This window comes from Arachis hypogaea, chromosome 16 (genome assembly GCF_003086295.3).
Source record: "Arachis hypogaea cultivar Tifrunner chromosome 16, arahy.Tifrunner.gnm2.J5K5, whole genome shotgun sequence".
Lineage (NCBI taxonomy): Eukaryota > Viridiplantae > Streptophyta > Magnoliopsida > Fabales > Fabaceae > Arachis > Arachis hypogaea.
Window position 1 is genome coordinate 10140952 of NC_092051.1, and position 24776 is coordinate 10165727.

The window sequence follows — 24776 nt, forward strand, 5'->3', positions numbered from 1 at the left end:
AAAACCAAGCTCGGAAGTCCACTTCAGGTTCATATAGAAGATTACCATGCTTGACGAATTTGGCATAAGAAACTTAATAGGTTTTGTTATCAACAATTGTGACCTCTGTTTATGAATTTATCTCTTCAATTTCATAATAGTAATTGAAGTTATATTACTTTTGACTATCAAGAATAGGTGCTCCCACTTGCGCTCAGCATATGAAATAATTGAAAACAAAACACATATTAAAGAGAATAACAACACATAACCTTGCATTTAGAGTTAAATAAACAAGACAAAACTTGAGTTTGATTGTTCATAAAAATATATGGCTTCCCAATGCAAAAAGGAAAGAGGACTCAATATCCAAACAAAACTAAGTAAACTCCAAAAAAACAAGAAACAACAACCTAATACCCTCCTTTAAGATCATTGACAACATCATATGGAATGGGAGTCACAGTCTCTAATGTGGCACCTTCAACCATGAATCCAGGTTTAGGTCCCTCAGGCTGTCTCTTGGTACTGATCTTTTGTCCATTAGCCTTTGCCTCAGCCTTCAGTTTGTCATTGTTGATCTTCCTGAGGCGGAACTCCTCAGTGCACCTCGAAGGCATAACATGCTCTACACGCACATGAATTCTCTTCCTGATTATTCTATTCCCCACCTGGGTCACACAAAAACACAGACTATTAATAAGCTTTTATAAATGTGTAATAGCAACATTTAACAAAAAAAAAAGTTATTACAATATAACGAGTCCCACAAACTGAAACAATGAATGAAATACAACAATTCATTGGCTCAAGTTTGAACAACCGCACGCCAACTTTTTTATATTCTCTCTAATCATTGTATTTCCACCAGGTAGGAAACTGAGGAACACACTAATAATTCATAACTCAGAAACCGTAAAAAACAATTTTTTTTCAACAGAACACACTACTAGAACAAGTAAACACGCTGACTCACATTTAGAAGATGTACTAATTAGCAACAATCATCAAAATAAATTGAAAAATACTAAAAGCATGTATAACCTGATCTGTGTCAACATCGAATTAATCACTAAGAAAAACTATTAAATTATTATTATTAGATATTGAACCCTGTTGTCCAAATCGAAGATACAATTTACAGTGAAATAAACAACAAATCAGATCTAAAAACCAGTACCTGCTTGTTGACCTCGACACCAATGGCGCGCTTAGTGACGTTCCAGACACGACCGGTTCGGCCATGGTAGAACTTGTGAGGCATACCCTTGTGGACAGCACCATTGACCTTGATGTCGACGTAGTCGCCGATGTGATAGGTCCTGAGGTAGGTGGTGAGGGCGATGGTACCCTTCTTCCTGAATGGACGAGAGAACGAGTCTCTGGTGCGTGACCTCAAACCATGACCAGCCGGCATCTTTACCTTACCTTACCTCCGCTAACGCACACAAACTAGGGTTTTTGTCTGCTGGAAGAGGTAACAGCTTCTCTCTCGTGTTTGCAATTGATTTTATAGGTGGTATCTGCCCCTTAGGGTTTTCCCTGATCTTTTTTTGGGCCATGGGCTTTTCTTAAGCTCCCAATTTTATGAGCTGACATATAACCTTATTTTCTTTTTTTTAACATGAGCTACCTGCCTTATTATTATTATTATTATTATTATTATTATTTGAGTTTTCAATTTCGAAGGGCAATACATTAGATTTTCATTTATATTTATATATGCTATTGAAAAATATCAAAATTAACTCTGTTTAGAACCTGAATTTCTATCCACATGTAAAAAGAGTTTTACATTGACAATTTTCTTTTTAAAAATAAGAAAAGGGTCTTATTTACTATTTCATGTAAAGTTTTAATTAACATGTGTTATAAAGACACAAATTAAAATTATTAATTAAAATTTTATATAAAAAATATCAAATTTGTTTTTTAATATATTTATTAAATAAAAAATTTAAAAATTTTGATTAGTAATCCGTCCCCCCTTAGTATGTATCCTTAAAAGTTAAAACTCGTGATAGCTAAACCCTTAATATAAATCAATTTATTTCTTCCACCACATCTAATTACCATTTATTATTTTCACTTTCTTCTTTTCTCTTTCTTCTCTTACTTAAAAATATGATTTAGCATTGAAACTTGCAGAGGCCATTTTACCAAGGAGAAAAATAAGCTTAAAAAAAAGTTTAAAAAAAAAATTCGGCTGATTTATTTCGTGTTAACTGATAAGATTGACCAAAAGCAGCGGTCAACCAAAGTGCATTAAGCGCATCTCAATTTTCAGCAGAAAGCCAGAAATTTTTGGCCACAAAGGCGATAGTTTTTAAGTGAGAAGGTAATGCCAACTTTCCAGTTCAATTATTAGGCTCAAGAAAGAGCATTTTGCAGAATTATATTCAGCAGAAAGGCTAACCATCTTGACTAGCACAACGATTACAGTATTACTATCATATACAATCGACACGTCGAAATTAAATTACAGACAAGTATTCATAATCTAAACTGGCAATCAACAGCAGCAGGTCTTTTTCCTATTAAAAAGCTGCCGTCCAGTAGAGGGAAAGGAAAACCAAGAATTAGAGCAAATCGGATATGCAACCGAAGCATTTGCAAACTATACACGTAGCTTTCAACCTTGGAGAATTAGTTTGATGCAGCTGCAAAATCGACACAGTAGTTAGTAGATTACAGACTAAATTAGGTAAACTACTGAGGCGTGCCCTTTAGTGATATTAGATAATATCTGATTATCTTGCATGGTAAAAGTAAAACAAAAATGTTTTCTTAAGTCAAAACAATCAAATTTTATTTTAACTTTAATGTGTTAACTTAGCCTTTAGTTATAAGATTGATATGCAAATCATCAATTGCCAAGACAAGACATGCCTGATGTTCTAGAAGCAGATAAATTATCTGCAGCTCTTGCAGAATTCCCTGCCTTTCCCAGCGATCTTAACTTAGATGATGGTCTGATTGAATGTATCAAAGGAGCGTCTTCGTCATCCTCATCTTCCTTTCCACCTTCATCTTGTCCATCTTGTTCAGATGCACTAATGGAGTCCTCGTCCTCACTTGAACTTTGCTCATCAAAAAGTTTCTTTCCTGGTATGTTCTGCCTCTTAGGAGGACGACCCCTGCGCCGTACAGCAACCCCTTCCCTCTCATCTGGAAACAATTATTAGTTAGCTCGTCCATTAAATATATTCATTCTCAGACATATAAATTACATAATGTAGCATGCTAAGAAAAAGGAAAGGCAATTTATGGTGTCATTTAGCTATCACTTATAATATTGCAAAACATATAAATCATCGCAAGATGTGGCTAAATGAAACCGTTGAGATCACATGTTCCCTATAGCTCAATTGATGACCAACAAAAGGCACTTACTACCAACCAAGTACTAGATTTGTTTGATAAACTGGAGAGTACTAAGCTATACTCATAGGGTATTATCAAGGTGCATATCTTATGTCGTGAGAATTAATCAACTTCCAGCATCATCTTGAAGAGAACTTCAAATTCATGGGAACAAATGAGAAACAAATGCAAGACCAGAGACAGAATTGATAAAAACTGAGATTTCCAACGGCAAAAAGCTTTGAAATATGTTGCATACTTAGCAAACCCAAACCAAACTAAAATAACAACCCAGTGGTTTTAAAATAATAGAAGGATAAATATATAAACTCATTAATAAACTAATATGCTCTCCATGTAACAAATACTCGATAACACATTGTAATTGCACCATTATTTAATAAACTATTTTATATATTGTTTCAGTGGAGATTAACTAAATAAACTAATATGCTCTCCATGTAACAAATACGACAACACATTGTAAAAGCACCATTTTTTAATAATGACTATTTTATATATTCTTTCAGTGGAAATCTAACAAATCATCAACAACAAATTTTAATAGCACCATGTAATAATGAGTATTTTATTTAAGTGAAGATCTAACAGGATGTTTGCAATATTGTTTACCTATATGGGACAATAAATACAGATGGGAAAAAAATGCAAAAGATTACCTTGAAACCCTTCATTCTTTGCATATTTTTCACGTAGGATGTCAATAAATGTGTAATAGGGACGCCAACCACTTGGATTTTCATCAGTATTGACATTTGCTGTTCGATTTTGAACAACCTTCATACTATCCAGAAAAAGCAGCAGCATTAAACTGTGTACAGCTGATAACAGGTCTGAATAGCATTAATAAAATGAGAAGAAACTCTTACATTTCCAACACATCTGCTGCAGGGAGTTTTGACACAAACTGGAGCACTGCTGCTTCCAGAAATGACAAGTGTTTCGGAGCTTCAACAAAAGCATATTCAATGCCATCCCTGACAATTTTTAAAATGTCTAACCTGTGCTTGACCCTGGCAGCACCAACAAATGTTCCAGAGAGCCGAGCAGCCAGATCTTTACATCCTGAGAAGGAGTTGCTTTCTGAAGGGTCATTTTCGCTGTCAGAGATATCCACAATATGTTGATGGTATGCCTGGTACCAGCATAAATAGGTGAGGAAGTTGGGACAGAAGAGGGAAGAAGAGGGTGAAATATAAAATATACAGATCTTCCAGAGGCAGAAACGTGGTGGAAAGGTTGATCCAGATTTATTTGTCATAAAAATATCATAGCATGGTTGAAACATCTACTTCAAAGCTCTTACCTTTTTAAGTGCTTCAAAAAAAATGGTGGCTAAATCATCTTCTTTTTTCTTCAGAACTGTGATCAGATTCTTTACAATCTCAGCAACACTTGCCCCATGCATTACATAGTGAGAAATGATCTCAGAAGCAAGATATTCCTGTAACAAGAATAGCCAAATTTTTGCTATCAAAATAGATTTACCGGCCAAAAAAGAATAAGAAAAAGAACGCCAATAGTTCTTAAACAAAACAATTTACCTTTGGAACAACATCATTAGCAATCAGTTTTCCAGCAGCAAGCATAACAGCATCTCTATTTAACTCCTCGGCATACTCTCTGTTGACATCTTCCTCTTCCATCTCGTCTGAAAAACGATAAGCAAGTTAAACAGTCTTCTAAAATTAAAAACAAAATGAATATACAGTATGCGCGCACACACACACAAACAACAAAAAATGAGGATACATCAATGAGGAAGATTTAGCAGCATTAACACCAAAGTTAATAAGCAAAGTAAACATCAAATGTCAAAGTTCAAGAGTATACAATAAAAATATTAACATATTATGTTTTTTAAAAAATTTAATAAGAAACTTAGGATGAATCTTCACACAAGTCCATCAACTTTAACATAAATGTCTGGGGTCACCTGATACATTAAGTTGTTGTTGACAAAGTTCCCAAAACTTTTGAAGCATGTCTGCACTTGGCGCATATCCTAATTTTTCCAGCTTTGTCTTGGAGAAAAGTGTGCTTCTAAATAAGAACCATGTTTCTACAAGTATAGTGCACACCTTTGCCAATAAAACATTTTTATCAGACTAGTCCTAAGAACTCAAGACTTCAACTTATTTATACTACGAAAGTAGAAAGGAAAGCAAGTTCTTACTCTGCAACCTAGCTCACTTCCGAGTCTACCCCCTTCCTTGCTGTCAGTAGCCATGTTAAGATAGTATTCAAGTTCTTGTAACAAGGTATCGCGCTTAGAAATAACAGAAACTAAAGATGCTTCAGAAACACATTCTTCATTTTCGATAAAATGTAGAGCCCAAGCTAGATGCATATACATGTTCAGAAGCAGGAAACAGACAACCTGAATGGTAAAATGCAGAAAATGAATATTAATAATCAAACAAATAAGGATGACATGTAAAACATGATGTCAGCGTTGAGAAAGCATTTACACACCTCATCCTCCATATTTCTAAAATCACGTAACACCGTTACAATGTCTCCATATATGCTATGGATAGGCACTGATTTTGACAACTGGAGTTCATACAACCTCTTAGAGTTTACAAGAAGAGAATATTCATCACCACCATCCTGCATTCTCATCACACTGTAGGTTAATTTATTCCACTAGATCCAAGAAATAACAGAATACAACACAATTAAGTGGAACATACCACTACTTCTTTAATTGCAGATTTCAGCTTAGAGATAAGTTCATCCTCAAGTTCCTTTAACTTATTACGCGCAAAATCTTGCAATTCCCCTTGACTTCCTATGCAACAAAAATTAATTGCCTTTACACAAGCTCTCAGAGGTTCCTTGTCACCATGCTTAAAAAACACTTCTTTCATAAGCTGGAGCATATTTTTGAAATTCTGAAAAGGAAGCACTCGTTAATTTTCCAGAAAGAATGTGAACAGTTTGGAACAATCTGCAAGAATAATTCACTAACCTGCTCCTGCCTCTTCAAGGAATAAAGCTCAAGGTTCATGTACAAAACAATCTCAACCAGAGATGACACTTTTGCTTTATCTGAAATAAACTTCCGCAAGAGTAACGGGTAACTCTTCATCATAGCAACAGATATGTCCTGTTTATTATTTTCAAATACTTCCTGCCATTTATTGGATCAAAAGAGATTAGAGTCTGTCATGAACACAGAACAGACACTTCTATCACAACACCAGCATGAGCATTATACAAAACTACAGAGTAGTCATTGCTAATAGCCAAGTTCCAAGTGATCGAATTTTTTCTGTAGCCCAAAATAACTAAATAATATGACTTGATCATAATTACACTTTGAAAATACAGTCTCAGAAGCAAACTACTCTATCGAGAGAGAGAGAGAGAGAGAGAGAGAGAGAGAGAGAGAGAGAGAGAGAGAGAGAGAGAGAGAGCCCAGGAAATTGCAATACAAGAGTTAGAAACCAAGCTCGCATACTTTTTGGGCTTTGGTGTGGTATTGCTTTCTGTTGTCAGTAGCAGGTACAATCCGCTCTCCAACAGCCTTCTTCACAGATGCACACAAGAGTCGCACCAAGTTTGTTGCATCATTATCAGAGAGCTCAGCCGATGGATTTTCATCGAGAAGCATGGATATGATGCACTTCCAATCCTGCAAGCAAAACATATGAAACTAGTGAATATTATTCAGTAAATTGTTACAACAGGCCTAACTTGAGTAACTTTAGGTCCTCTTCCATCCCTCCATTGTCTCTCCTCCAGCTCAGCAAAGTTAGATAGGGCCTAGGAGAACCTGCTCCAGTTCTCCCTCATTCATGCCTTCCCCTGAGCATTCTTTTATATACATGTAAAAAGGCAGGGACAGTGTCATATAGCTATACCTTCATAGCTTTCATGTATTCCCAAACATCATCTATCACATAAATACTCAAAATTGGATCTTGTGGGAACTCCTCCAGGATTCGCAGCATTCTCTTAAGGTGGACCTCAGAAGAATTGCCAGTTTCACCTAGAAAGAAAATGCCTTTATCAAATGTCTGCCACAAACAGAATAATGGATGGTATCAATTTTAAAATGAAAATAATCAGGAATAGATTTAAGACCTCTTGATCCTGATTGGGATGTACTAAATTTTTGAGCAATCAAGTGATCATACACTAATGCACCAATGGCATGCCTGATTTCTGGGGTGTCAACAATCAACAAATCATACAAAGAACCCAAGTCATCTTCAGGAATAAGTTGATGTCTGCGGCAAACGAAAACCAATTCTCAAATGACAATCTATGCCATAAAACTTCCCAGCAAACAGGTAATATATTATTGGAAAAGGTTTGACATTCTGACCTAAGTAGTTGCTTGACAAGACCAATGGCACAAACAGCTACAGAAACATCAATGTCCTCAGCAAGCTCAATCATCCGGCCAGAAAATCTTTCGGTAAATAAACCTAGGGTTGGTACATTGTCATCCACTTCATAAAGATTCTGAAGTGCATTTATGGAAGCCTTTCTTACCCCGGCATTCTACAAGTTAGGGCGTGGGGAACAGGTAAAAGAAAAGAGTAGAAAAAAGTAAGTTGTATGATACATATGCAATTAAAAAAAATGTATCATAAAAAATGTAAAACGTGTTCATTACTTTGTCATTCAGTGTCCAGCCAAGATATTTTAGGTACAAATCCTGCAAGAAAAGTGATGGATATGACAGGATCCATTCACCCAGTGACTCAATGCATGACATCCTGATATTTGGGTCAATGTCTCTATAGCGATGCACAAATAACCTCCATAAAAGCATTATGCAGAAATGTTAGAAACACAACCACAAATTGTAATACTCATGAAAGAACATTAGATTCTTTCCTTTAAATAGTTACTTCAGGGAACACCTACCCAGTAAATATCTTGCGCATCATCTCCTCCAACAATGTTATTTTTTCATGAGTATCAGAAAACCTATTATTTAGTGATTCCACCCGAGGTCCCTCAGTTTTTTTCTTTTTTTCAGCATCCAGTTGTCTACGAGTAGTCTCTCTTTGTGAACGAAGCATATTAGCAATACTAATGTATGATGTGACAAGCCGAAGACCCATCAATGAGGCAACTTGACGATAAACTCTTGGAGGGGTGCTACATAGGCAGCACAATAGATAAGACAATTATACATAAATTTTGGCAAACTCAAAATCTTTATGCAATCATATTATTACTAACCATGAAAGTGCAATGATATAGTCCATGCACTTGTCAAATAAAACCTTATCAAATAATGGGCCATGCTGACAATCACGAACCAAATTTTCCCAGAATGATTCTAGATTCTCTTTGAAGTTTTTGAACTCCCTCTTTTTGGAATTTTGATAATCTTCTGCTTCGCCCTAGAATTTCAGATTCAGATATTAAAAGAAAAGGAAAAGGGGGGTTGGAGAATTAATGTCTACAAATAATTAAAAATAATGATCATTACATCAAAAAGATGAGGTTCAGCCTTCACACCTGTACTATCACGATTATGAAATTCACTTTTGAAAACAAAACGACAGGTGAAAATTGTATACCTTCTTTGCACAACTGACAAGAGCAACAACAACATCATCAACATCAGTCTCATCCACGAGATCACCTTTGTCATAATACTTGGCTCCACATGCCTGACCATTTAAAATTTCATTTCATCAGTACCAGTTATAGTTCTCAAATTTGTAAGTATTTTGCTCCCTGAATCTTGATAATCTAAGAAAAATAATAAAGTTTCCAAGAATATACTGGATCCACTTTGAAAATGTATGTCTCTACTCTCTAGGACTCTTTATAACATGAAATGCTTGAGAATTTTCATAATACCTCAAACAGCATTGTCAAGAGCTCAACCATCGCAGGCTTTGAATCCTTCTCATAGCGTTCAACCCAGAGCTTGACCGCATGAGGAATGAGTTTGCCATTGCCTTTCACTACCTCTACAGAAACCAAACCAAAAAATTTATTTGGCGTCAATTCAGTTACTTCATAAGAATAATAACAAAATCTACAACACCAATCAATCATAGTTTTAAAATGGAAACAAAAATAATCTAAGTTTTAAAATAATCCATAAAATACGAATGAAGGCGGGAGAAAAACATTAACATCAAAGAAACAATAACAGTACAACAAATAATGATGTAAACCAAAAAAAAAGGTGGCGAAAATAGTTCAAAGCAATTCAGCAGGCGAATCTGCGACGCAGACGCAACTCAAAAGGAGTTGGAACTGGAATTTCATTTCACCCATTCGAAACCCTAGAAATTGGAGCAGTAAAGGAATCAGAGTGTTTTAGTTTACCAATCAATCTCAGATCAGCAGCTTTGTGGGCGACGCTGGAAGTTCCTTCGGAGGCACGAGCCCGCTTGGATTTTGGGCGCCCTTCGTCAAATTCATCAGGCGAGCTCTCTCGTTCGGCATGGTCGCTGGCCTCGCCGGCCTTCTCGCGGTTCTCGGCCTCGGCTTCCCGAGCTACTTGTTTTCGAGTCGGAGCTCTGTTTCTCTTCTGCTCAATTTGGGAGGATCAAAAAAGAAGAGAAAACATAAAAATCAAAATTAGGTCGATTGGAAGCAGGATTAGGCATGAACTAAGATATGAGTGTGAAGAAGTTGGAGAGGTGGATGCTTACGGAACGGCGAATGGAAGCTTCGGAGGTTGGAGCTGGATCTTCCATGACCTAATGCTTCTGCAACTGCAACACTGTGATCTGGTTCACGCTTGAGAGGAGAGAGACAGAGAGAGGGGTTTTCAGTTTCACACACTGCCCTCCAAAATGGGGATTAAGAAATCTCCCGCCAAATGAGACGTATTTACCAATTACGACCCAATGATTCATTTTCTCCCCTTTTCCCTATTTTTTTTTTAACTGGTGGATAAAAATGGAGGGAAATAATCTTTTATAATTTCGTTATTATTACGATTGAAGAAAAATTAAGGAAATAGATGACGTAATTCATTCTAATACCACTGTTTTTTCCCTTTTTTTTTAATCCCAAATTAGAAGAAATGGGATGAAACGAATATTCTGTTGTGATAAGAACGAACAATGTGGATGTCCATTTCCATGCAAAACTCACTTTTTTAAAGAAGAAATGACATTAAATGCATGTTGAAATTAAACTCCCAATATGTGTATAAATAGAGGCATTTGTCTCCGAGAGAAACACAAGCAAATAATAAAATCACTTCTCTCTTTATGTTACAATCAAATACTCTTCTCTTTATATTTCTACTACAATTCTTTCTCTTCTTTTATTTTATAAGTATTTTAAATTCTATTTTCTATTACTCTTTACATATAATATTAATAGCAATATTAATCATCTTTATTATATTGAGATTGTAACAATAAACAAATGCGATTCTCTCTCTCTTTATTTTTAATACTTCTTTCTATCTTTGTATATATATACACATTACAACATATAATATTATTATATATATATATATATATATATATTATTGAGCTAATTATTTTAATACTAGAGTCTTCTATTTATACATCTCTATTATATATATCTTTTATTTCACAACACGTTATCAGCACGAGACTCTGATCAAATTTTGAGGAAGACTCAGGTAACAAATTTTCATTATGTCGAAGCTCTCTCATCTTGAATTCAATGCTCTTTATATATCTGGAAACAATTATTTATCATGGATACTAGATGCTGAAACCCATCTTGATTCAATGGATCTTGGAGATACCATTAAGGCTGAAAATAATGCATCCCAGAAGGATAAAGCTAAAGCCATGATTTTTCTCCGTCGTCATCTTGACGAAGGATTGAAAAATGAATATCTTACATTAAAATATCCTGCAGATCTTTGGAAAGACTTTGAAGAAAGGTATAATCATCAGAAAACGGTGATAATTCCTCAGGCCCGATATGAATGGACGCATTTGCGTTTACAAGATTTTAAATCTATAAATGAATATATTTCTGCAATGTTTCGAATCACCTCACGAATGAAATTGTGTGGGGAAAAAATAACTGATCATGATATGTTGGAGAAAACTTTCTCAACCTTCCATGCCTCGAATGTGCTCCTGCAGCAGCAGTATCGAGAGAAAGGGTTTAAGAAATATTCTGAGTTAATTTCTTGACTTCTTGTTGCCGAACGCAACAATGAGTTGTTATTGAAAAATCATGAAGCGCGCCCAGCTGGCGCCGCCCCATTTCCTGAAGTAAATGCGGCAAATCATTACCCCAGAAGAGGTAAATGGCAAGCTTTTAATAACAAGAAAAATTATGGAAGGAAAAAGAATTATGTTCAAAAGAGAGGATCTCACCAGAAGTGGGACAAAGAAAAGAATATCGGGCAGAATAAATCAACCGAGGAGAAGTGTTTCCGCTGTGGTGGAAAGGGCCATTGGTCACGTACCTGTCGTACCCCAAGACACCTAGTCGATCTTTACCAGGCATCTTTGAAAAAGAACGACAAAGGAAAGGAAACAAATTTTGTTTCAAATGATGCTGAGAACTCCACCACTCATTATGATGTATCTGATTTCTTTGAGGACCCTGAAGGAAATATTGGCCATTTGATCAATGATGGAATAGTTTAATATGTGAAATTGTGAAGTATCTATGTAAATAAATAATGTAAAAAAAAGTTATTAAGTTTTATTTTCTATGTATTTAAGTTTCAAATGTGATGTACATAAATAATGAAATATTAATATGAATTTTAAAATTATTAAATGTGTCAAATTTTAAAATAAAATTTTAGTATATGACATTATTTTATGTACAGTATTTCTTAGAAAAATAATTCTGATCAAGTATTCAATTTATCTGTGCATACTACTCATTTTATTATTATTTGTTTTTGAAGAGAATGGCAAGGATATGTAATGAAGATGTATGCCTTGCGGATAGTGCAAGTTCGCACACTATTCTCAAAAGTGATATATATTTTACCCATCTTGTGCCAAAAGAGGAATATGTTAATACTATTATTGGCTCAGGCAATGTGATTGAAGGCTCCGGAAGAGCTATAATTTTGTTTCCTGGAGGAACAAAATTTATAATAAATAATGCACTATTATCTACCAAGTCTCTGAGGAACTTGTTGAGTTTCAAAGATATTCGCCGAAATAGATATCATGTTGAGACGATGAATGAAGAAAATCATGAGTATTTATGTATCACAACTCATGATTCAAATAAGAAAGTTATATTAGAAAAATTACCCTCACTTTCATCTGGGTTGTATTATACCAAGATTAGTGCAATTGAATCACATGCCACTGTAAACCAGAAGTTTATTAGCCCAAATGAATTCATAACTTGGCACGACCGATTGGGTCATCCGGGAACAACCATGATGAGGAGAATTATTGAAAACTCTCATGGACATTCACTAAAGAACCAGAAGATTCTTAAATCTAGTGAATTTTGTTGTGCTGCATGTTCTCAAGGGAAGTTAATTTTAAGGCCATCACCAGTAAAGATTGGATTTGAGTCCCCTGAATTCCTAGAAAGGATTCAAGGTGATATATGTGGACCTATTCATCCACCATGTCGATCTTTTAGATATTTTATGGTCCTAATAGACGCATCTTCGAGATGGTCACATGTGTGCTTATTATCTTCTCGCAACCTAGCGTTTGCGAGATTACTGGCTCAAATTATTCGATTAAAAGCACAATTTCCAGAAAATCCAATTAAAGCAAATCGTCTTGATAATGCTGGTGAATTTACTTCCCAAGCTTTTGATGCTTATTGTATGGCTAATGGAATAAGTGTTGAACATCCAGTAGCTTATGTTCACACACAAAACGGGTTAGCAGAATCACTTATTAAGTGCCTCCAATTAATTGCTAGACCCTTGCTTATGAGAACAAATCTCCCAACCTCGGTTTGGGGGCATGCTATTTTACATGCCGCAGCACTTATTCGTTTGAGGTCAACGAGTTATCATCAATTCTCTCCTATACAATTAGCTTTTGGCCAGCAGCCAAATGTTTCCCATTTAAGAATATTTGGGTGTGCGATATATGTTCCCATTGCACCACCTAATCGCACCAAAATGGGATCCCAAAGAAAATTGGGGATATATGTTGGATATGATTCACCCTCTATAGTGAGGTATCTTGAGATACAAACTGGTGATGTGTTTAAAGCCCGGTTTACGGATTGTCATTTTGATGAATCAAAATTTCCAACATTAGGGGGAGAGAATAAGCTTCCTGAAAAGGAACTTAATTGGAATGCATCATCGTTGATGCATTTAGATCCTCGATCAGGGCAATGTGAACTAGAAGTTCAAAAGATTATACATTTGCAAAGAATAGCAAATGAATTGCCTGATGCATTTTCCGATACAAAGAGGATAACCAAATCTTACATACCAGCGGAAAATGCCTCAATTCGAATTGACGTCCCAGTATGACAAGTAGCCACTGAAGCAAATTCACGCCAGAAGCGTGGCAGGGCGGAAAATGCCCCAATTCGAATTGATGTCCCAGTAGGGCAAATAGCCACGGAAGCAAATACACGCCAGAAGCGTGGCAGGCCTGTCGGTTCCAAAGATAAAAATCCTCGAAAGAGAAAAGAGGTAAATACGATTCCTGTTGAAAAAGACATAGTAAAGACACCGGCAGTTGTCCAAAATTCTGATATAACGCCAGAAGACGTTCAGGTACCTGAAAATTGTGAAAATAACGAGATCTCGATAAATTATGTCTTTTCAGGAGAGAAATTGGACCGAAATAAGACAATTGTCAATGAAATATTTGCATATAATGTGGCATTAGATATCATGCATGAAAGTAAGGATCTTGAACCAAGATCAGTTGAAGAATGTCGACAAAGAAATGATTGGCCAAAATGGAAAGAAGTCATGAAAGCTGAATTAGACTCACTTGCAAAACGTGAAGTCTTTGGACCTGTAGTCCGTACACCTGAAGATGTAAAACCTGTTGGATATAAGTGGGTATTTGTGAGAAAACGAAATGAGAAAAATGAAGTTGTACGCTACAAAGCTCGACTTGTGGCACAAGGTTTTTCACAAAGGCCCGGTATAGATTATGAAGAAACGTATTCCCCTGTAGTGGATGCGATAACATTGCGCTATTTGGTTAGTTTATCTGCATATCATAAATTGCATATGCATTTAATGGATGTGGTAACAGCCTATTTGTACGGCTCATTAGATCGGGATATCTATATGAAAGTCCCTGAAGGACTAAAGATATCCAAACCATCCAATGAATATTCGCAAGGGTTATACTCAGTCAAATTGCAAAGATCTTTATATGGTCTAAAGCAATCTGGATGAATGTGGTATAATCGTCTTACTGAGTATCTGGCCAAAAACGGATTCAAGAATGATGATATCTATCTGTGTGTTTTTATAAAAAAATCTGCATCTGGATTCATTATAATTGCTGTGTATGTTGATGATTTAAATATCATTGGGACTCCTGAAGAGATTCCAACAATTATAAAAACTCTGAAAGAAGAGTTTGAGATGAAAGATCTTGGAAGGACTAAATTTTGTCTCGGCCTGCAGATCGAGCATACAAAAATGGGATCTTTATTCATCAAGCAACATACACAGAAAAGATCTTGAAAAGATTTTATATGGATAAGTCACATCCATTAAGTACCCCAATGATTGTAAGATCTTTGGATGTGAAAAAAGATCAATTCCGTCCTAAAGAAGAAAATGAAGATATCCTTGGTCTTGAAGTACCATATCTTAGTGCCATTGGAGCGCTAATGTATCTTGCTAATAATACGCGACCCGATATATCATTTGCTGTGAATTTACTAGCAAGATATAATTCCTCTCCAACCAGAAGACATTGGAGTGGAATCAAACAAATCTTTCGATATCTTCATGGGACGGTTGATATGGGATTGTTTTATCCCTATGGATCCAAGTCACAACTAGTTGGCTATGCAGATGCCGGATACATGTCTGATCCACATAAAGGGAGGTCTCAAACAGGATACCTATTCACATATGGTGGTACAGCTATATCATAGAGGTCCACGAAACAGACGATAGCAGCAACCTCCTCTAATCATGCTAAAATACTGGCGATTCATGAAGCTAGTCGCGAGTGTTTTTGGCTGAGGAGTCTGATTCAATATATTCTGTCATCATGTGGACTAATTGATCATAAGATAGCTCCAACTGTCCTGTTTGAAGATAATACAGCATGCATTGCTCAACTTAAGGGTGGATACATCAAAGGTGATAGAACAAAGCATATTTCTCCCAAATTCTTCTTCACTCATGACCTTCAAAATCAAGGGACAATTGATGTCCAACAGATCCGTTCAAGTGACAATCTGGCAGATTTATTCACGAAGTCACTTCCAAAATCCTCCTTTGAAAGATTGGTACATGAGATTGGGATGCGCCGATTTCGAGACATCAACTGATGTCGACAAGAGGGGGAGACTGTACTCTTTTTCCCTTGGTCAGATTTTTTTCCCATTGGGTTTTTCTTGACAAGGTTTTTAATGAGGCAGTCCCCATCACAAAGGATATTGTACTCTTTTTCCTTCACTAAGGTTTTTCCCACAGGGTTTTCCTTTAGTAAGGTTTTAATGAGGCAATAATCCTAAATGGGCATCCAAGGGGGAGTGTTGTGATAAGAAGGAACAACGTGGATGCCCATTCCCATGCAAAACTCACTTTTTCAAAGAAGGAATGACATTAAATGCATGTTGAAATTAAGCTCCCAATATGTGTATAAATAGAGGCCTTTGCCTCCGAGAGAAACACAAGCAAATAATAAAATCACTTCTCTCTTTATGTTACAATCAAATACTCTTCTCTTTATATTTCTACTACAATTCTTTCTCTTCTTTTATTTTATAAGTATTTTAAATTCTATTTTCTATTACTCTTTACATATAATATTAATAGCAATATTAATCATCTTTATTATATTGAGATTGTAACAATAAACAAATGCGATTCTCTCTCTCTTTATTTTTAATACTTCTTTCTATCTTTGTATATATATACACATTACAACATATAATATTATTATATATATATAAATTATTATTGAGCTAATTATTTTAATACTAGAGTCTTCTATTTATACATCTCTATTATATATATCTTTTATTTCACAACATATTCTAATTTATTCATGGAAATTCTTCAATTATATAATTCAAATATCTAAATAATAGTTAAATAATATCTTGTTACACTCATTTCTTTTCCGCATAATATTATTTCATCGCATTCCATTTTGCTACTTAGGACTAGTACGACAGTCGAAAATATCCTCCGGCTCCATTAAGGAAGTAATATTTTTTTTTTGGTGACTAAACAAGGAAAGAAACAAAGCAAAAACTATTCTAAATCCGAGCGGATGATTCGTTGGAGATCAACACTAGGCTCAGACCAAATAACATGATTAGAGTTACTCTTGGCACCATATTTAGCCATCCAATCCGCAGCTCTATTTGCTTCTCCATTAAGGAAGTAATATTAAATATTGCGAAGCAGTCTCTTCGCAAAGTCAGTAAGCCACAACCTAGTCTATTTCTCGTTGACTCCTCTTGTGCTAACTGCTAAGTGATAATTTTCGCGAACCATGAGAGTGAATTGATTGTTCCTCCAAAGTTCAAACCACAGCGTATGCATTGTACAAAAAGCGATAGCAATTTTGAGAAAGCATAAATCAATTTTAAAAACCTCATAGATGCACTCTATTTCTTGTAAAAGCTTGTTCATTGCACAAAAATCTTCATAGATGCACCCTTTTTCTTGTAAAAGGCTAAAAGCTATTAACAAAAGCACCTTATCAATTAATTTAACAAATGTAAACATTATCGTATGTTTTTAAAAATATAGTTAGTTTTGCATGACCACGACAACAACAAAAATAAGATTTTCCACTAGACGATTAATTTGTATAAAGCAAGATGAGGCATAATTAAGCAGTTGTTAGAACCGTGAACAGCCAAATGGTACAAGCCCCACAGCATGGTTTGCTAGCATAAGCCACAATTTGGAGCATTACCGCCCTTAAATACAGTAAACACTCGGTATGTACGAGCCATCTTGATTTAAACGTTAAAACATTTGAATCAAACATCAGCTCATTTTTCAGGTAAAAGGAAAGATCCAATGGGCAGAAAGCTATAAGAAGCAATGTACAAGTTACCAACATTCAACCATTCATTCATTCTAGATCGATGATTATAAAGGGCAAAATGCACCATATTCCCGCAGCGCCGTGTTGAACCTGAACATTGATAAATAAGAACAGAGAACCTGCATACAGAATCAAGCAGCACTGGCCATGGACTCAATAAGGATCTGGTAGCCTTCCGGTACCGAAGTCTGGGTCTGCACACATTCTGTCAGTGCGGGAACATCGGCAGCCAGGTCCAAAACCCTTGCCAATACAAGAAGGAGATGAAAATCCGAAATTCGCTTCACAAAAGGAAGGTTTTTTGACCGATCAAGATGACTCTTCAGCGCCTTCATTGTCACCAGATTATTTCGGTTCTCAATGGGAAATGTTGATGTAAGAGGACCCTGCATTGTGAACATATGCATTCATAAGTCATATAACAATTATATTTTGCAAACTCTAAGATAAAGAAACTTGTAGCTCAGGCTTGCACGGTAATTGATACAGTAAGCAGAATAAGGAATCACATGACAGCAATATGTTTTAGTTAAACATGTAGTTTATAGCCCAAGAATGATACGATTGAAAAACCTATCAGAATTTGTGTACCCATTGAAAGTGCTAAGAAAAATGAAGGCATGGTGAATAAAACAAGCTGTAGTTACTAAAAAATACTATTGAGTCCATTTCACACCAAATTCATGAAACTCAAAAGCTTCTAACTGCAGTTTTCAGTTTTGCAAACAAATCAGGCACATACGAATTTCCTTCCCCTCAACATGGCAGGCATAATTTCGGAGGTTTTGGGGACAAATAACTTTGCTTCTTTCACAGTAACAATTTTGAGCATTCAAAATTCTAGCTTTCTAGCAAGACCACCTTAAAGGATGATAATAGGCAGGAGACTCCTTAATCAAAACTTGTAGCCCGTGTGCAATTCCGGTTAGGAAAATTTAACTGGTTTACAGAAGAATGATATACTTTAAAAGACTTCTTAGAGATTTCAAGGATTCAGTAATATTCTTAGGCATTATGGAAGAAAAGGAGCTTGCCACCCATCAATTTGCTCGTACTAATCAGTGTGCAAAGTTGAGAATCTGCTCAATTAAATTGTAGAACGCCATGTAAAGGGCAGGCCAATGCACAAGCATTCCACGTTATACGAGATCCTGGAAGAAGCCGCAGTCAGAGGTGCAACGTAGGTAGCCTAACCCCATAATTGCCTCTGTTGATTCTACAGTTTGAACCTGTGACCTTAGGTCACACACAAACAACTCATCCGTTGTTCCAATGCTCCCATCCAAATTGTAAAACTCCATATATGGAAGAAAATCACTTTGATTTCAATGTTATTGATTTTACAACCATCCATTGAAACCAAATATTATGAATGATCCCCATCCTCAATGTTCATTGTTCTGTGACTCTCCATAAAAAACCTTGCTCAATACATATTAACTATGCCACTTCCAAGAACCAAACAATAATCTCAGCATAACACTCTAGAAATCAACGTCTCAATTGTCACATTCATGTCTTCAAAGGCGACCGGTTACCCAATCCGGCCCATTAAAATAATCAGATTTTTTCATCATTACATGATGGGCCACCATTGGATCAACAAAGGATGCACTCAAAGAGAGCTAGTCAGCTCAGATGATTAATGGGTAACCTAATTAAATTGTCAGGTCATTACATCAAAACCCCTATAAAGCACCTATAGCAAGCATAAGAGGCTAAGGCCATTTAGCCTATCATCCGGCTGACCGATCAGACTTCATAAACGTGGCGGTGAAGTACCCTTCACATTTTTTCCTCATGGGTACAAACCAAACAACATGAAGGATTCTCAATCCCCTACCCCCCCCCCCCCCCCCCAAAAAAACAAAAAAAAGCTGCAAACGCGTCACCACCCCTAATCAAAACAAACTCCTAAGATCAACCCAGAACAATAAGCTTGCACTCGTAAATCATTAGGTAGAACTTGTTTATCTAACATGGCAATTGACAATATATAATCAACTTCACACGGAACAAAAGAAACAGGATAACAAACACACAACGCAGATACACAGACATACCTGATGATCAAAGATTTTAACAACCACAAGGAAGAAATCATTGTCAACTTCTTTAGTATCCTTAACACCAACAACCACTTCTTTCTTCATCTTAGACAACTTAGGATCATCGTCGTCCTTGATCTCCGTCTCAAACCACCCTTCCTTAAACAACCTAACACACATGTCGCTCATCTGAAACGCCTCAAAGTGCACATCAGCGCCCATACTATCCTCATTCACCTCCAACTTCACAACCGCAGTGACCCACTCCTTCAACCCACTCTCCGAATGAAACTCCGCTGCCTGAAGAACCTCCCTATTCGATAAAGTATAATCCTTCTTGTCCTGGCTTATCGTCTGCGTGAATATAAACCCTACCTTCCTCATCCCCAATCCCACAGCAATAGCATCCACAAGCTTCTCCTCCTCAGGGTCCCTGAAAATTACCAAATTCTCCTCCGTACCCTGCTGAGGCGGCTCGTAGATGAAGTCCACCTCGACTTTGCCTTCCTCCGAAACGGTGCCGTACATGAACCCGCCGCGCTTAACGGCAAAAGCTAGAGTTTCGTTGACGTAATTCTGGAACGCGTTGGCGCAATCACGATCGAACGAGACGAGCTCGCAGTGCGGTTGCTCCTGGCGCGTGACGCGCATCTGCTTGGCGATTAGGTCATCCATAGTCATCTTGCGGCCAAAGGAGCCGGCGGGACTGAAGGCGGCGGGAGGGCCGGGGACGCCGCGGCGGTCGCCGGCGTAGGAGAGGAAGAGGATTGAGCCGTGGGAGACGCCGAGGGAGGAGAGAGTAGCGTCGGGGTTAGTCATGTCGGTGAATCGAACGAGATCTTCTAGAGACTTGGAAAGAAGAAGGTTCTGATTGGTAGAGAGCGTTTGATTCTCCACCGGAATTCCAAGTTGTGTTTGAATAATCGATTTAAGTTGAGAAACTGTCGCGTGAGGGTTTTCCACTGCTACTCGCTCGAGGCCGTCGCGGCTTCTGATTCTGAGCATCATTGTGGAAAACGACGACGGAATCTGTGAGGTTTTGTTTGGATTGAAAGAATTTCAAGTTAGGGTTTTGTTTTGTTGAGTAATTGGGGTTAAGGTTATGGGTATGGCTATGGGTTGAGTGAAATAGAAGGATTGGGGGTCTGGGGTGGCTTGCTGTAGCGGAAAAGAAAAGAACTACAGTGTCGACGGCGAGCGTGGAGAGGAGTGTTAGGGTGCGGGAGGGTTTATGGGTGATTGGGAATACAATCAATGCACTCCCGTTGATGTGATTGAGAATGATAATGGACCGCGTTTGTGTCTTTATTTGGTTTGTGGAGATCGCTAGATGATTGGCTCCTCTTTTTTGGACGATTGGGCCTGGCCTTCGTCTGTTATCTTCAAAAGACTTTAGTATCTGACCAAAAATAAATAAATAAAGGTGATTAAGAACTGCTTTCTTATAATGACCAAAAAAAAAAAGAACTGCTTTCTTATCAATATACATTATGGAGTATGGATGAGTTTAATTTAAGAATTTAATTCCTGTCCAAAAAAAATATATTAACAATATAATAGATTGATACAATAATAATAATAATAATAATAGCTAAACGTTTTACATAATCATATTTGACTATGTTACAAAAAAAGAAAAGATATTGTAATAAAATGAAAATTTTATATTGATAGAATATCAAGTAACTAAATTTTAAAGTATGTTTTCTTTAATGATTGAATTTTAATTTAACTACTTAAATCACATGAGAAAATTAATTTTTGGAAATTTTTTAATACATATACTTTTGATTGATTTTTAAAATATAGTATATTTAATATGAAAATTGTTTTCCCACATAAAGAATTTTGTAAATTCCACCCCAGTTACTATTAACTATGAAGTGTTAACCTGCTAAGACTAAATTTAATAAGCACTTGAGTGATATTTAATTATCGATCATTATATATAATTTTTAATCAAACATAATCGGTAACAAATTAATATTAATATCGATAATAAAAAATTAAAACATAAATTTATGATTCTAATTACCATAAATATAATACTAACATAAATAGTTTTGTTAAAATATTTTATAATACACATGCATATTAATTAGTTACATATTGATATTGATATCAATAATTAATTTCGTGCTACTAAAGATTATATATAGCATTTTTTTGTAGTTCATAAATCTAAATTTAAAAGTCAAAGTATTTTATCAGATCTCGACAACTTGAAATAAGGCAAGTCCCTCCATCAAACTTTCAGAATCCAAGAGGCACAAGTTCATCATCTCATCGGCCAAAAAAGAAAGAGGCAACTAAAAAAGTCGCAACAGAAAGACGGACAAAGAAGACATTGAAGCGAGAGGCTATTGATAAGACTGCGGCGGCAAAGCATCAGTAGCATCTGATGAGGTTTGACATGAAGTGATACAATACCTGTGTTGAAGTCAAATCAAATTAAGCTAGGCCTAAACACTTCTATTCTCTTAAGAAAAATATTTTTTTACTTAAATTTTTTTTCAATCTTGTACAGTGTTTGCTCATTGAACTAATGTACCATAAATCCATAATTATTATTATTATATTATTCTATAATGGATAGTATTCTAGTGCTAAAAATATTGACGTGGCGCATTCTGGTGCCAGTATTCATATCTCTCTCTTCTCAACTTACTTAAAAAAAGTATCTTCTTTATAATTATATATGAAAATCAGCATTTAATGTATAAATAGACTCATTTTTAATTATTAATATTTTTAATCAAATATAATCGGTAGGGGTGTTCATAGGTCGGGTGAAACCGGATTTGGTGTGATCCAGGTCCGACCCGAAATATATACCAGCCTATTTGTTATACCCGAACCCGACCATAAATCCGATTAAACTTATACACTTTCGGGTCACGATTATACCGGGTAAAAAGCGAGTGAAAACCGGATCATTAACATTACATTACCTTGATACCTTCTTGTAAGCTAACATGTGAAAATATCCAAATTTCTTAGACTCCAACCATTATTTGACATGGTAAAATTCACTTAGAAAAATATAACAAGAACCAACTCTTCTCTAAAATTAAAGCATAACCATAATCAATACTAATATTGTCTAATAACACAAAATATTTAAATCAATACAAATAACACAATATTATGCATTAGTCTAAAATCTTATGCATTTTAAACATAAAACATTAACTTAAAGTTTTATAATGACTAATAACACAAAATATTAAGGATTACAATACTTAAATTCCACATAAGAATAGCCATCATCCATCACTAATAACATAAAATATTAATTGTGTATGATGATCGAGCTACCGGGCCGAGTTCGGGTGGCCAGAGCTATGGAACGGACCCGACCCGAAATAATAACCCGGTCTATTTTTGAGACCTTTACCCAACCTTAGACCCGGTGAAATCACATTAAATTAGTCTCTAAAGTGTTCGAAGTCGAACCGGATCTTCGGACCGGACCGAGCTATGAACACCCCTAATAATCGGTGACAAATTGATATTGACATCAATAATAAAAAAATAAACGTAAATTTATGATTCTAATTATAATAAATATAATACTAATATAAATAATTTTATTAAAATGTTTTATAATACACATACATATTAATTAGTAGCAAATTGATATTGATATCAATAATTAATTTCATACTATTAAAGGTTATATATAGTGTTTATTTTGTGGTTGATGAGTCTAAATTTAAAAGTTAAAACATATTGTTAGATCTAGTTGGCTCGAAACAAGATCAGTCTTTCGATCAAACTTTGAAGATCTAGAAGGTGCAAGCTCATCATCTCATCAGAAGAAATATACAACTAAAAAAATCGAGAGAGCCGGACAAAGAAAGCATTGAAGCGGGAGGCTGCTAATAAGGCTGCAGCAGCATGGCATCTGCAGCATCAAGTGACGTGGCACATTCTGATTTCCATTATGCATACCTCTCTCTTTTTAACTTATTTTAGAAAAGTATCTTTTTTATAATTATATATAAAAATTAACATTTAATTAAATATTTTTATTTTTAATTTAGAATAGATTAATCCTACAATATATATATATATTCCCTTAATGTATTATGTGATTGTAAACTTTTATATCTGAAATTTATATTTTTTTTTTATAATTGTCATGGCTACTATGTTCTGTTCTAACCTTAAGTTTAAAATAATATTAAATGTAATATTTTAATTAGATTTTTATTTTTATTTTTTTATTTTTTTATTTTATCTTAATTTTTTTATAAGTGTGATCTTATTAAGAATCTCAAGATAATATTTGAGCATAAAATTTGAAAATTTAATGTTAGAATAATTTGATATAGAGTGTTATTCTAACATTAAATTTTCAAATTTTATGCTCAAATATTATCTTGAGATTCTTAATAAGATCACACTTATAAAAAAATTAAGATAAAATAAAAAAATAAAAAAATATAAATAAAAATCTAATTAAAATATTTTGATATAGAGTGTCAAACAATTTGAAACTAGGGATCCAAATTTTCAAACGTTAAACCCTAGCAGAGAAAGAGTACGTATTCCGTACTCAGAGAGAATGAGAGAAGGAGAGAGCGGGAACGAGTGTTTGAGGGCGAAACACAGTGAGCATGGCGGCCATGCCGTCGGAAGAGATAAGGGGGAGAGTGTGGGTGGGGGTGCATCCGGTGTCAAGGAGGGTTTTTCACGAGGGGGTTTTTCAAATCCTACAAAGATCTCCTTTAGAGATAAAGTCATTGGTCCAGAGAAATCGAAGGCGTTTGCACTTGCAGGATCTCTATCTGGGGATAGTATAGCCACGGTGGTGGGCAAGCAGGGCGATTCCCAACCTCCATGTGTAAACTTCACTGAAGAAGCCAAGCTTTGTTTGGCAGAGCCTTATCGAGAAGCTTTAGTGATTAAGGTTCTTGATAAAAATTATATTTACACAGCTCTTTCACACAAGCTTCGGATGGTTTGGCGCATCAAAGGTGGCTTTGATCTGCTTGATGTGGGGTTTGGGTACTTCATGGTAAAATTCGATGCATGTGAAGATCGTGAGAAGGTCATGCTTGGTGGTCCGTGGTTGATTGAGGGGCACTATGTTGCTGTAAAACCGTGGGATATAGATTTTCGGCCATGTGAGCAATCCTTCGGGTCTACGCTTGTATGGGTTCGGATTTCGGGGCTCCCAATCTGGTGCTATCAGGAACAGGCCATG

General features: G+C 35.8%; 3 protein-coding genes across 3 annotated transcripts; all 3 read right to left on the minus strand.

The window, feature by feature from the left end:
• Positions 1-227: 227 nt before the first annotated feature.
• Positions 228-1801, minus strand: LOC112756339 (large ribosomal subunit protein eL21z/eL21y). Its single transcript, XM_025804877.2, has 2 exons — positions 1160-1801; positions 228-650 (listed from the first exon to the last, which is right to left on the minus strand). Exons 1-2 carry the CDS (start codon positions 1394-1396, stop codon positions 393-395), a joined length of 495 nt encoding a protein of 164 aa, XP_025660662.1. The 5' UTR covers positions 1397-1801; the 3' UTR covers positions 228-392.
• A 517-nt stretch (positions 1802-2318) lies between these two features.
• Positions 2319-10196, minus strand: LOC112756340 (sister-chromatid cohesion protein 3). Its single transcript, XM_025804879.3, has 22 exons — positions 10005-10196; positions 9676-9880; positions 9199-9311; positions 8913-9005; positions 8569-8732; positions 8248-8484; positions 7994-8138; positions 7700-7878; positions 7456-7601; positions 7233-7360; positions 6830-7003; positions 6338-6499; positions 6060-6260; positions 5839-5976; positions 5540-5743; positions 5300-5444; positions 4908-5014; positions 4670-4807; positions 4233-4498; positions 4023-4147; positions 2869-3147; positions 2319-2639 (listed from the first exon to the last, which is right to left on the minus strand). The coding sequence occupies exons 1-22, from the start codon at positions 10047-10049 to the stop codon at positions 2626-2628; spliced, it is 3408 nt and encodes a 1135-aa protein (XP_025660664.1). The 5' UTR covers positions 10050-10196; the 3' UTR covers positions 2319-2625.
• A 7053-nt stretch (positions 10197-17249) lies between these two features.
• Positions 17250-20992, minus strand: LOC112756341 (NPL4-like protein 2). Its single transcript, XM_025804880.2, has 2 exons — positions 19580-20992; positions 17250-17902 (listed from the first exon to the last, which is right to left on the minus strand). The coding sequence occupies exons 1-2, from the start codon at positions 20570-20572 to the stop codon at positions 17648-17650; spliced, it is 1248 nt and encodes a 415-aa protein (XP_025660665.1). The 5' UTR covers positions 20573-20992; the 3' UTR covers positions 17250-17647.
• Positions 20993-24776: the final 3784 nt, after the last annotated feature.

Excerpts from the sequence above, each read along its gene's own strand:
- LOC112756339 (XM_025804877.2), bottom strand. The coding sequence starts at position 1,396 with ATGCCGGCTGGTCATGGTTTGAGGTCACGCACCAGAGACTCGTTCTCT. Across the intron at positions 651-1,159 it reads GTGTCGAGGTCAACAAGCAG|GTGGGGAATAGAATAATCAG; the intron begins GTACTGGTTTTT and ends TGTGTGACCCAG.
- LOC112756340 (XM_025804879.3), bottom strand. The coding sequence starts at position 10,049 with ATGGAAGATCCAGCTCCAACCTCCGAAGCTTCCATTCGCCGTTCC. Across the intron at positions 9,881-10,004 it reads AAGCTTCCATTCGCCGTTCC|AAGAGAAACAGAGCTCCGAC; the intron begins GTAAGCATCCAC and ends CAAATTGAGCAG. Across the intron at positions 5,744-5,838 it reads TTAGAAATATGGAGGATGAG|GTTGTCTGTTTCCTGCTTCT; the intron begins GTGTGTAAATGC and ends TTTACCATTCAG.
- LOC112756341 (XM_025804880.2), bottom strand. The coding sequence starts at position 20,572 with ATGATGCTCAGAATCAGAAGCCGCGACGGCCTCGAGCGAGTAGCAGTG. Across the intron at positions 17,903-19,579 it reads TTAAAATCTTTGATCATCAG|GGTCCTCTTACATCAACATT; the intron begins GTATGTCTGTGT and ends TTCACAATGCAG.